This window comes from Anolis carolinensis, chromosome 5 (genome assembly GCF_035594765.1).
Source record: "Anolis carolinensis isolate JA03-04 chromosome 5, rAnoCar3.1.pri, whole genome shotgun sequence".
Lineage (NCBI taxonomy): Eukaryota > Metazoa > Chordata > Lepidosauria > Squamata > Dactyloidae > Anolis > Anolis carolinensis.
In genome coordinates, this window is record NC_085845.1 from 102,417,619 (window position 1) to 102,431,477 (window position 13,859).

At 41.8% G+C, this 13,859-nt stretch overlaps 2 protein-coding genes across 3 annotated transcripts in view; both read right to left on the reverse strand.

Annotated features, from left to right (window-relative positions):
* The window catches only part of fkbp4 (FKBP prolyl isomerase 4), a 47,871-nt gene extending 43,440 nt beyond the window's left edge, over positions 1 to 4,431 (reverse strand). The window contains exon 1 of the mRNA XM_062982029.1: positions 4,140 to 4,431. Within this exon, the coding sequence (XP_062838099.1) occupies positions 4,140 to 4,238 (99 nt within the window). The 5' untranslated portion in view covers positions 4,239 to 4,431. The remainder of the gene's footprint in view (positions 1 to 4,139) is intronic.
* Positions 4,432 to 11,670: 7,239 nt separating this feature from the next.
* crmp1 (collapsin response mediator protein 1) overlaps positions 11,671 to 13,859 on the reverse strand; it is a 49,203-nt gene continuing 47,014 nt past the window's right edge. For both annotated transcript variants that reach the window (XM_003221376.4, XM_003221375.4), the window contains exon 14: positions 11,671 to 12,601. In XM_003221376.4, coding sequence (XP_003221424.1) covers positions 12,510 to 12,601 — 92 coding nt within the window. In that variant the 3' untranslated portion in view covers positions 11,671 to 12,509. The remainder of the gene's footprint in view (positions 12,602 to 13,859) is intronic.

The following is a 13,859-nucleotide window of genomic DNA, read 5'->3' on the forward strand; positions in this document are numbered from 1 at the left end:
TCCTCAGGGAAAGCCTGTGAGAATTAGCCAATGTTGCTTACTAGGGAAAAGGGTGGCTTCTTTGTTTGTTTGTAAACAGACCATGTTCTAATATCAGCTTACAGATATTTAGTAGGTGAAGTGATGGGGCAAAGGCTAGTTGGAATTTAAGGCAAAGGAGTCTGTGTTCAATTCTGGGTGCAATAATTCAAGAGGGATATTGACAAGCTGGAGCATGTACAGACAAGAGCAATGAAAACAATGAAAGGTCTGGAAACCATGCCCAATGAGGAGCGGCTTAAAGAGCTGGGTATGTTTAGCCTACAGAAGAGAAGATTGAGAGGAGACATGACAGTCGTGTTTAAATATTTGAAAGTCTGCCATAAGGAATAAAGAGCAGGCTTGTTTTCTGCAGCCCTGGAGACTAAGACTTGGAGCAACGGGTTCAAATTACAGGAAAGGAGATGCCACTTGAATATTAGAAAGACCTTCCTCACTGTAAAAGCTGTTCAGAGTGTAGCGGAGGCTCCATTTTTGGAGACTTTTAAACAGACTAGACGGCCATCTGTCAGGAGAGCTTTGATTGTGCTTTTTCTGCATGGCAGGGGGTTGGACTAGATGACCCATGTGGTCTCTTCCAACACTATTATTCTAGTAATCAGATTTAGGGGGAGGTGCAATCTATGGATTATGCCTTTTGTGTATGTTGAGATGCTGCCAATTGACATTGGGGAGAAACTTGTCGCAAACTTTGATTTGGAGTCCAAAACCTCAGGTCCTAACTGAGAAGTGTTTCCTCTCCTGCCCAGCCACATTAGGGTTGAATCCTTTACAACCGCTCAGACATGAGGCTGCATCCCACCCATGCAAGGCACTTGCCCCTAACATCCCGCCCTTACAAGACTCTCACAGGGCTTCAGCAGTGTTTTCCTTTTGGCACTGCCCCCCACTGGCCAGGGAACAGGCATGGACAAGCACTGATAAGATACTGTCACCTTTAAGGCAAAGGAGATTGACTTAATATCTTTGTAATGTCTTTGCTAAGTGGGTGCTTGCCTGAGTCATTGCCACCTTTATACTCACTCAAATACCGGGTCTTAGTAAGTCCAGGTGGACATACTGTGCTTGAAGAAGCCTCTTTGTTTTACATATATTGTGATCTCAGTCCCCTCTCCCCCTGCATAAGACACTTTAAAAAGAATCTATTCAGGAGTGGGATCTATTTGCTCAGAAACCAAGCTACCCCCCTCTCCTGGAGGCCCCTTGGCTAAACTGAAATTATTAGGTTTATATTTATACCCTGCTTTATATCCTCAAAGGGGACTCAAAGCAGCTTCACATGAAAGCATTAGTATACGATTTAAAACATGCAAACATTAAAGCAGTATGAAACATAAACAGCACTAAACATTCAATTAAAATCCATCAAAACATGTTCAAAGTTAATAACCACAGAACCCCCTAACTAGATAGCACAGACACTATGGAATGGAAATGGCTAGTTACTTTGACTATGCTGGCTTTTAAACTTTATACTTTTCTTGTCTTAATCCTAAGTTTTGTCTCCTTAAGGTTTGGGTGTGAAAATGTAATTTTGTTATGTCACTGCCTAATTTGTGGTGATGTCTTTATTACCACTTTGACGTGGTTGGATCTGTTTTTCGATATGGGTTTTTTTAAGTTGTTTTGGTTCTGTTAGCACCTAATGGCATTGAATGTTTGCTGTAAACTGCCCTGGGTCCCCACGGGGAGACAGGGCAGGATATAAATGAAGTTTTATTATTATTATAAATTATTATTATTAGATTTTGTTCATTTTCATTGTTTCCTCCTTTCTGTTGAAATTGTCTACAAGCCTGTGGATTTCAATAGCTTCTCTGTGTAGTTTGACATGGTGGTTGTTAAGAGTGGTCCTGCATTTCTGTGTTCTCAAATAATATGCCGTGTCCAGGAACAAAATCTGAAATTTTCTACATGCTTGTGGATTTCAATGGCTTCTCTGTGTAGTTTGACATGGTGGTGGTTAAGAGTGGACCAGCATTTCTGTGTTCTCATGCTCTGTCCAGGAACAAAATCTGGCTACCAGTATTTTAAGGTAAAGGTAAAGGTTTCCCCTGACGTTAAGTCCAGTCATGTCTGACTCTGGGGGTTGGTGCTCATCTCCATTTCTAAGGCGAAGAGCCGGCGTTGTCTGTAGACACCTCCAAGGTCATGTGGCCAGCATGACTGCATGGAGCGCAGTTACCTTCTCGCCAGAGTAGACCTATTGATCTACTCACATTGGCATGTTTTCGAACTGCTAGGTTGACAGTATTTTTAAAACCTCTAAAATCAAGACAGTAAATAAAGAACAACACTCTGAAAATGGGGGGGGGGGGGGGGAATTCCAGACAGTTAACAATCAGGGCCAGCTAACACCTCCCAACAATGGATTCCTCAGGCAGGAATCACCCAGGCCTTGAACCTGCAAGGCCATTAAATGCTAATCAAGGTGGCCAATTGCAACATTCACACTTGCCTCCAACAGACAAGAGTTCTTTCTCTCATCCTGGACATTGCACAGATATATAAACCCACTTGCCTACTTTCTAACAGACCTCACAACCTCTGAGGATGCTGATATCAACTGTGACCCCTCTCCCCCCGCTAATAAAAGATAGTTTATAACCAGGGAACTTATATGTGTTGCTGAAGGCTTTCATGGCCGGGATCACTGGGCTGTTGTGTGTTTTCCAGGCTGTATGGCCATGTTCCAGAAGTATACTCTCCTGACATTTCGCCCACATCTATGGCAGGCATCCTCAGATGTTGCCTACCTCACAAAATTCCAGGAGAGAATACTTCTGGAACATGGCCATACAGCCTGGAAAACACACAACAACCCAGGGAACTTATAGTTTTGCCAAGGACACCAGGCCGGAATGATATACAGTAGAGTCTCACTTATCCAACACAAACTGTGGCGCAGGCTGTTGAGAAGCCAGCTGCAGCCAGCTTCAACAAATCACTCTGACCAGGAGGTCATGAATTCGAGGCCTGCTCGGAGCCTATGTTTGTCTTGTCTTTGTTCTATGTTAAAAAGCATTGAATGTTTGCCTTATATGTGTAATGTGATCCGCCCTGAGTCCCCTTCGGGGTGCGAAGGGCAGAATATAAATACTGTAAATAAATAAATAAACAAGCGGCAGAATGTTAGATAAGCGAATATGTTGGATAATAAGGAGGGATTAAAGAAAAGCCTATTAAACATCAAATTAGGTTATAATTTTACAAATTAAGCACCAAAACATCATATTATACAACAAATTTTACAGAAAAGGTAGTTCAAAACGCAGTAATGATATGTAGTAATTACTGTATTTATGAATTTAGCACAGAAATATCACGATGTATTGAAACCACTGACTACAAAAACACTGACTACTAAAAGGCAGACTGCGTTGGATAATCCAGAACATTGGATAAACGAATGTTAGATAAGTGAAACTCTACTGTAATAAGGGTTAAATCCATGTTTAATCCATGTTTTTATTCGTTCTTGTCATTTGTTTTTATTGGCTAATGTTTAAATTTTTATAATTGTGCATATTTTTATCTATTGTTGTGTTTTATATTGCTATTCTTTTTATTCGGGCTTGGCCCCGTGTAAGCCGCCCTGAGTCCCCTTTGGGGAGATAGAGGCGGGGTATAAAAATAAAGTTATTATTATTACTATTATTAAATCTTGGTCAATTTGCAAAGGGACTAACAACAAGGGCCTTTCCCATGTCAGATAATGTGTACATTTAGTCAAGCCTGCCGTTGATGTGGGCGAAACGTTGGGAGAGAATGCTTCTGAACATAGCCATACAGCCCGGAAAACTCACAGCAACCCAGATTTCACCGCATTTTCCGTCCCTGTGATAACTGGATTTTGAAAAAAATGGCTTGTTGTGGAAACAATGATTGGTGAGGAAGCTTCTGTGGCGATAATTTTCCCCCATGATGATAACTCTCCCAGGAGTGGATTTACCTTCCTAAAGAGAGATTTCTCTCGCCTCCTGCAGTCCCGCCCCCTTCTCAGCTATGAGTCGTTTATAAGGCGGGTGTTTGTGATCTGCTGAGCGAGGGCGCGTGGAACGCCTTCACTCTTTCACGAGGCATCTTCGGGCCTTCCTTACCTTGAGGACGCCCCCGTCGCTCTTGGGGGTGATGTCGGTGCCCGCCTCTCCCTCCGGCGCGGCGCTCATCTCCTCGGCCTTGCCTTCCTCGGCGGTCATGATGGCGGCCACGCAATCCCTTCAGGTCTCCCTCTCTCCGTCTTTCCTTTCTTTCTCGAGGCAGAGGGTCCAGAGGCGAGGCCTGGCCACCCACGCCTCACAACGGAGCCTGCCCTCTTGCCTGCCTGCCTGTCTGGCGCGCGGCCCCTCCGCAGTCGACGAAGCGAGCCCGTTTCCGCCACTGGGCGCCGGAAGTCCCTCCCTCCCTCGCTCTCCACAGCGCCGCCGCCGGCAGACGGACCTCCTCCTAGTCAGTCAGCGAGAAGGTTCCAGAAGAGAGGAGAAGGCGGGGGAAGGAAGAAGGGGCCTTGCAGCCTCCTCGCAGGCCTGACCTGCCTCTCCCCGTGAACCAGGCCCAGCAGCACTCTTTGCTGCTCAACAGCTTCAAGCCCGTTGGTCGCCTCGCTTGATGTGGTCAGTGCAAATCCGCGCCTGTTCCCTGGCCATGTGGGGGCCAGCGCCAAAAGGAAAACACTGCCTCAGCCCGCCCTGTGAGAGCTTTGGAGGGGCGGGGCGTCAGCGGCGTGCCTTGGACGCGGGGCAACTTAGGGCTTCAAGGTAAAGGTAAAGGTTTCACCTGACGTTAAGTTCAGTCATGTCTGACTCTGGGGGTTGGTGCTCATCTCCAGGCCTGTAGCCACGGGGGAGGGTTTAGGGGTTCAATCCCCCCCCCCGAAATTTTTCAAGTTAAAAAAACCCCTGGTTTACTCATGAATTTTAACTGGTTAACCAAATCCCCATGATAAGTCTATGAGACGCAAAAAATTAAGAGTCCCTCCAGGCACTATCTCAAGCAGATATTGACAGGTCTGAACCCGGCGGGCGGGTGGGTCAGGGATTCAATCGCCTCCCCCGAAATTTTCAGAACCCCTCCCGAATTTTTTTTCAGGCCCTGCTCATCTCCATTTCTAAGCCGAAGAGCCGGCGTTGTCCGTAGACACCTCCAAGGTCATGTGGCTGGCATGACTGCATGGAGCGCCGTTACCTTCCCGCCGGAGCGGTACCTATTGATCTACTCACATTGGCATGTTTTCAAACTGCTAGGCTGGCAGAAGCTGGAGCTAATAGCGGGCGCTCCCTCTGCTCCCGGGACCTTATAGAATAGAATCATAGAATCGTAAAGTTGGAAGAGACCTCACGGGCCATCCAGTCCAACCCCCTGCAAGAAGCAGGAAAATCTCATTCAAGGCCCCCCCCGACAGATGGACATTCAGCCTCTGCTTAAAAGCCTTCAAAGAAGGAGCCTCCACCACAGTCCGGGGCAGAGAGTTCCACTGCCGAACAGCCCTCACAGTGAGAAAGTTCTTTCTGATGTTCAGGTGGAATCTCCTTTCCTGTAGTTTGAAGCCATTGTTCCGCATCCTAGTCTCCAGGGCAGTAGAAAACAAGCTTGCTCCTTCCTCCCTATGACTTCCCCTCATATTTATACATGACCATGATCATGTCTCCTCTCAGCCTTCTCTTCTGCAGGCTGCAAGTTCAGCAGCTCAGTTCTTTAACACACTTCCCCACAGGGGCTCCTATTAGGGCTTCAAACCACCCCTGAAAATTTTCAGATCAAAACAAAAACTTGTTTTGCTCTGAATTTGAACTGGTTAACCAAATCTCCATGCCAAGTTTATGAGAATCAAGAATTAGAGTCCCCCCAAAACTGCAAGAACTGTCTCCACCCAATTTTGTTTGGTTGCATGTTACAAGTTTCATGAATACCTCAGCAAGTGAGAGTTCAAAAGTGGCAGGCTATAATCCTGAACCTCCATCCATGGCTGATACCATGAGTGGTTATCCATCTATATAGAAGAGCAAGGGGCCCCTGGTGGCACAGTGTGTTAAAGTGCTGAGCTGCTGAACTTGCGGACCAAACGGTCCCAGGTTCAAATCCCAGGAGCGGAATGAGCGCCCGCTGTTAGCCCCAGCTCCTGCCAACCTAGCAGTTCGAAAACATGCCAATGTGAGTAGAAAGAGCAATGTTTAATGTTTATTATGGATGTTTTTCTTGATTGAATAATTGATGTTGATACGTATTTTGCCCATGGTATCAATACTAATAATAATCTTATACATATTATATGAAGCCCCGATGGCGAAGTGTGTTAAAGCACTGAACTGCTGAACTTGCAGACCAAAAGGTCGCAGGTTCAAATCCCGGGAGCGGAGTGAGCGCCCGCTATTAGCTCCAGCTTCTGCCAACCTAGCAGTTAGAAAATATGCCAATGTGAGTAGATCAATAGTAGATCCCGCTCCGGCGGGAAGGTAACGGCGCTCCATGCAGTCATGCCGGCCACATGACCTGGAGATGTCTACGGACAACTCCAGCTCTTCAGCTTAGAAATGGAGATGAGCACCAACCCACAGAGTCGGACACGACTGGACTTAACATCAGGGGAAACCTTTACCTTACCTAGAAAGAGCAATGTTTAATGTTTATTATGGATGTTTTTCTTGATTGAATAATGGATGTTGATACGTATTTTGCCCATGGTATCAATACTAATAATAATCTTTTACATATTACCTGTATATGTATTGTATAAATCAGAGTCATAATTGATTTAGTTACAGAACTTATGTATTTATTTATTTCCATTATTTCTATCCCGCTCTTCTCACCCGAAGGCACTCAGGGCGGCTTACAAAACTGGCAGAATTCAATGCCAATACACAATAATACAAAAGAATAAAAACATAAGCAGTTAAATACAGATTTAAAACAATACAAAATATGTGAGCCATTCATCCACAGAACCTTGTACGTAAACCTTAGTCCAGACCGAGTCGAAGCCAACAAAACCTATTCTTTGAACACATGCTCGCATAGCCAGGTCTTCACTTTCTTTCTAAAACTCAAAAGGGATGGAGCCTGTCACTATCGAGGGAGTTCCACAGCCACCACTGAGAAGGCCCTGTCTCTCATCCCCGCACCTGTGAGGCTGGCGGGACCGAGAGCAAGGCCTCCCCTGAAGATCTTAAATTACGTGGTAGGTCATAGCGGGAGACACGTTCGGACAAGTAAGCTGGGCCGGAACTTAATACTGATACCATGAGTGGACCAATTATTGGTCAGGATGCCAAGAAGTGGGCACACATATACACATGTGGTGGCAATGTAAATATGTAAGTGAATTTTGGGGGAACGTAAAGAGAGAGCGGATATAATAAATATCAAGATAGAAAGAAGCCCTAGTATAGCTTTATTATCTTTATACAACAATAAATAGTTGAAAAAAGAAGACAAAGACGCAATATCAAACTTATTAACAATAGTGAGAATGCTGATAGCATAGAACTGGAAGAGGGAAATAAATATACAACTAGAAGAGTGGTATAAAGACGTATGGAAATTGGCAATAAACGATAGGCTGACATAAAAATTAAAAGAGGGATATGGAAACAAAATGATTTCAATGATGTATGGAGGAAATTTATTGAAAGGATTTTAAAAGAAGTATGGAAAATTACCTCCACAAGAGGAAATGAAATTTTGGACAGATACTGTATAAAAGAAATGGCTCGGGGAGGAGGGGAGCACAGCCTTATGGGAATACATACGTATCATATACATACACACACACACACACACACACACACATATATATATATATATATATATATATATATATATATATATGGGTGAAAAAAACAGTGAATGCAAAAATGTAGAATTGCATTGAATATTATGGATCTGCTGTATAACAAATTATGTATAACAAATGTTTTAATAAATATTATTGTAAAAAAAAAAAAATGAGAAAAAAAGAGTGGGCCAGAGAAGCAGATGGTGAAATCAGAAGTGGAGTGTGTTTGCTCCATCTTTGTTCAACCTTTACAAAAATGACTAACCACTGCCAGAAGGGACAGAGAGTTTCATCTATGCTGACGATCGTGCCATCACTGCCCAAGCAGGGAGCTTTGAAATTAATAATAATAACTTTAGTCTCGTACCCTGCCACCATCTCCCAAACGGGACTCAAGGGGTCTTGAGACAAAATGCCTGTAGACACAAATACAAACAATCTCTCCATTGTTAGATAATCTGGGATCAGATCCTGGGATATAGGGCAGTGTAGGGTCAGAGAGGCACAGCTCCCTGGGAAGAAGAGGCCTCGGAAGAATAGTAATGGCTGTCAGTGCTGTGTGCAATGTGTGCCTCTGTTTTGACTCAATGACACAGTGTTACACGATTTTTGTTCCTGGGTTATAAATGTCATTTCCTAATAATATCATAAAAAACATAGAAAAAAGTTTATTAAACTGCAAAGATTTTGTTTTTGCGGGATATTTTGCTAGTTATTCAGGGAATATTTCCGAGAATCTCAACCAATTCAACATAGTCTGACAGTCACAAAAATGAATTTTCTGGAGTATAACAAGTGCTTTCAAAGTAAGTAATAATAATAATAAAACTTTATTTATACCCCGCCACCATCTCCCCAACGGGGACTCGGGACGTACTGAACTAGTACTGAACAATTAAAAAGGAAATAACACTTTCAAAGCAGGAACACAATTTTTTACAAATTTTGTAACAGTGCAATCAGCAGCAACATGCCACTCTCTGCCACAATTCCTTCCGTGTCTCAGTTTCCCTCAGCCACCCTCGCCTGCCTCCCTTTCACTCACTGCCGCCACTGCTGCTCTGCACCATTTTGAATAGGGATTTAAAAGTCTTGTCGCACATTTGTAGTCTTATTTCTTCATCTCACATTTGCACTCCCATTCCCAGAATAGGTCTGTTGTAGTGTGACAAATAATTTGCCGTTTTGTTATCGAGAAATGAATCACTCCAAATAAAAAACTAAATAATTATAATTTTGAATTGCTTTTCCAGACAATCTCACAATGCCAGTAAATTGTCTCCCTATGTTTCAGCATTTCAATGAAGCCAAGTGGGTTTTGTCTCCTTTCTCCCTATGAGCGTGTTAATCAAATCACTTTTGGAAAGCTACCTAGTCCCTGAACATGTGTATCCAACCTAACTAATCCTCTCACAATGGACCATATTAGATACTCTATGGTGGGACCATGCAGTCAGATCAAGGTTTCCAAGATGCTCTGGGGCTGTGACTATCTGTTTTCCCCTGTCTGTGAAAACTTTTGCAGGCCAGGCAAGCAAAAGACGGGCTGTTTCTTTTCATGATCTTCCCTGCTGCCGTCTCCATACTTATCTCCCTTGACCACCTCTAAACATATTTTAACTTGTCAATATCCTCCTTGAATCATGGTGCCCAATACAGGACACAGTATTACAGATGAGGTACAAGCAGAATAGGGTATTATTTCCCTTGATCTAAATATTATGTTCTGGCTCTGGAACTCCCTCCCCAGGAGATTAGACTAGCAGCCACTCTGTCAGCCTTTCGCAGGGACCTCAAAACATGGATGTTTCAATGTGCATTTCATAGAATAGTAGAGTTGGAAGAGACCTCATGGGCCATCCAGTCCAACCCCCTGCTAAGAAGCATTTGATAATAGTTAGGCTCCTGTCCATGAATGCCCAGCCCTAATTGACTGTTAGATTGAACTCAGCACTGTACCTCCATCCCTGGCCCTATAATCCACTTTTTGCACAAGTCCATGCCCAGACCTCTCAAATTTTTGATCTTCCTACCATATTCCTGGTTCTGGTTATTGAGGTTTGCTTTGATTCGTTTTAATGATGTTGTTATACTTTACTGTTTTAATCGTTTAATTAGATTGTTATATGTGTATTATGTTTTTAAATGTGTTTTTAGTTGGTTAACTCTGTTTTTGTTGGGCTTGGTTCCACTTGTAAGCCACCTCGAGTCCCTTCGGGGAGATGGTGGTGAGATATAAGAATAAAGTTATTATTCTTAATGCAGTCTAGAATTACACTGACTTTTTTTTTGCTATGCCTCACACAGTTTGCTTACTTTCAACTTGTGGTTTACTGAAGAGTATTAGTCCCCTTTTAACATGTCATCAACTCCCAAGCTTGGTATCAGCCCACTTCCTCTAGCTGCGTTGCATTTTTCCTGCCTAAGTGCAGTACCTTATATGTTTCCCTGTTGAAATTTGTTTTGGCCCAGTTCTTTAATCTGTTAAGACCATTTTGGCTCCTGATCCTGTCCTCTGGAATATTAGCTACCCCTGCCCACATCATTCAGGTCTGTGATAAAGATCTTGAATAGCGCGTTCCAGGACAGAACCATGTGACACCACACCTTTTGCAATGCTAAGAGTAGCATTGTCTCAGATTAGGCTGGATGGCCATCTCCCAGGAGTGTTTTGATTGTTTTCCCTCATGATTGAGGTCTCTTTCAACACTGATTCTATGATCTCTTCACATGTACAAACATCCTTGACATATAAGACTACTCCCCTTCCTTTCTTGTTTGGTCTGTTTGTCTAAAATAGATTATACCTTTCTATTACTTCATTACAGTCATGAGGTTCATTTGACTAGGAGTCAGTGGTGTCTATTATATCATATTTGCGTTGTGTCAGGAGTTCAAGTTTATCTTGCTTATTTCCCATGCTCTCTGCATCAGCAGAGAGATATATACGACCACAAGCCATTCCCCCAGTTCCTTATTTAATCCCTCCCATTCTTGTTAGTAGACTGTTGGTTTGGTTCTGAAAAAAATATTTCAGAATTCAGGATTTTTTTTCCAGATTTCACACAATCTGAGCTATATTTACCTTCACTGTTTGTATGTGATTGATATCATCAATCTTCTTCCTCTTTCACTTGAGACCCTCATATTTTATATGGATTTATCCTGGCATTAAATGAGGACGCATATGTCTATACCAGTAATTCTCAACCTGTGGGTCTACAACTCACAGAAATCCCAGGCAGTTTTATGAGCTGATAGGATTTCTTGGAGTTGAAGGACAAAACATCTGGGGACCCACAGGTCGAGAACCACTGGTCTATACTAATACATTGACACAAGAGTGTTAAACATTAATGTAATTCAATAATGTACTGTACAGTCTCACTTATCCAATATAAACGGGCCGGCAGAACTGTAACTAGGTGTGTCCTCAGGTTTTCATCTTCATGTGATCCTACTTGGCTGAAGGAATTCCTTCCTACATTTTCTGACAATTATCTACATAGCTCTCAGTTAGTGTATGGGAGACAAGGATAGTTGAAGCATAGATCTATGGCTAAGATACATTGGCACCAAGTTGGCAAATACCTGTATATCTGTATTTTATTTTAAGTGAACTAGATGTATGTTTACCTTTACCTAGATGTATGTTGTATTTGTACTGTCTGTTCTTGATAAGGCTAACTGGCTAATCAATAAATTGTTATTGTTGTTGTCTCAGTTAGCTTGTTAATACATTATTTATTTAAGCCTCACTGTATTTTTACCTTTCTTAAAGAACCTACACCTTTCAGCAATGTGTAAATGAAAGACATCAAATAACAATCTTGATTGTGAAGAAAAGAAGGAAAATACTTATTTCATTTTCTTTTATTTCACACGCCTCGAAATCATAAAAAAGAACCACAATTTGATACATTATAAGTAAAACGTGATTTTTAAAGGAGAAAAAAAAACTTTGTACAAAAATGTAAAAATCCAACAATTAAAATTGTTCAGAAGTACCAAAAATTTCATGCAAAAGTGAACACTACTGCCCAAATGTGAAAAACCACTCAGTTTTTAAAATTATGATTCTTCCTAAAAACAAATAAATACACAAACTTGGAATGTACTAAAGTGTATCACAGACACTAGGCCTTCTTCTGGTGAAGCATTTAACAATGCTTTTTGAGTCCATAATAAATTTAAGAATTACATCAACAGAAAACAGTCTGACCTATCATATTTTTTAAAAAGTCCATGGTTTCTTTTTAGTGAAATTTTATATCTTGGCATCATGCCTAGTTTATTGTTGGCAATTAGTCTAAAGTAGACTCTCTCACAAACTGCAACTTGCATTAGTAACATGCATCCACTAGTCTAGCACAGTTAAGGGGTTGGGAGGAGAGGGTGAAAGGAACCATTAGGAACCACGAGACATAGCTAAAAACAGTTACTAACAGGACAATGGAAGCACCATGCTTTAAGGTGACACAGATATGAAAGCACAATTGTGGGGCAATTAATCCAAGCAAACACACTACACCATGATGGCCTCTTTCTATGCAAAACCTTTTTTTTAAAAGGAAAGAAGTAATTTCCCCATTTCTTAGGACCAAAGAAAACAGTGAGGCCAACAACACAGACATAAAAGGGAACTAAGTTTCTTCCTGTGACCCTTCATTCTTGGCTTCTAGGCGTCCATTTCAGCTCATCCAAGGCTGGTGATATTGGAACGGCCACCCGGAGGTGCAACAATGCGATGTCCAGTACGCCGAGGGTTGTTGTCATCTACCTGAGCACCTGCACAACAAGAAGCCAAAGTGAAGCACTAGACTTTAATTTTGCTAATAGTCAGAGGCAGCAGTATTTAAAAAAGCTAAGCTTGTGCATCTTTCTATTATTTTTGAAAATACGTTTCAATTGAAAAATAAAGTCTGATCTTGACCAGTTGGAAATAGCAACCTCCCAAGCCTTTCACTATTTATTTGTTAATTTATATATTTTATAACCTGTAGTCTATGTGCATGTTGATTTGCCAATTTGACTATCTCTTTGGTGTGGGAGGGGTTATAGACGTGATTATACTGAGTATGTTCAGACTCGGGACTCCATTTTGTATCCTGTCTGCTTAGCACCACAGTGGAGGTGGATGCATATTTGCGTTAGATCTCAGTGGAGGAGGATGCATGTTGCTGTTTGGACTTCAGTACAGAAGTATGATTTATGAACTTCAGTGAGTATAACTATACCTAAAGACTATAGACTATTGATTAAGAATTATACCCTGTGTACTCAACACAGAAACTACATCCTATCTATAACTGAACTTTAATAAGAAATGTGCCTGTGTGGTAAGTTAATACAAGATGTTTGTGAGTAAACAAGATAATGTTATTTTTCAAAGAAGACTGTTTTTTTAATCTCTTGTGTGCATATTTTAAACTAAGGTTTCAAAGGAGTGTATATCTTTTGGGCAACTGCAACTACAATTTCAACTTCAAATAAACAGCCATCCTCTGCTAACCAAATATATTTTTGTAATGGCATGTCTTTGTCCTTGGCAGTTCAAAGACATGGTTCTTCAGTTTAGCAGATGAGTTACCTGTGTGCTATTATATTAATGCTTATGAATATCACTTGTTCAAAGGGTTGACTTCTAACAAGGTAATGTCTTTCTTGACTAGTGGCTTTCAAAAGGTGTTCTCCACATGTTCATGGAGATTCACATTTGCCAAGTGGATATGACATTTTTCCTTTTCAATAAGGTAATGACTGCCATTTATGTGCCCAGAAACTGGGTGCAGTTATTTCTAATATGACATACCATCTAACTCATAGGGGAGCCAGACCAACTCTGTAGTCATTACATGACACACAAAGTTAATGCGGTTTAAAGTTGACCCACATTACATGAAGTTGTGGGATAACCTGGAGCTTTCCCAAATCTACAGCTTATTTAGCAACTTTGGAACTGTCTAATCAACTGGGTCACTTCCTGCTTTCCCTGGGACTCCCTCTAACTTACCTTAGGGCGCCACTAGGTACCAAAATGAAGGCA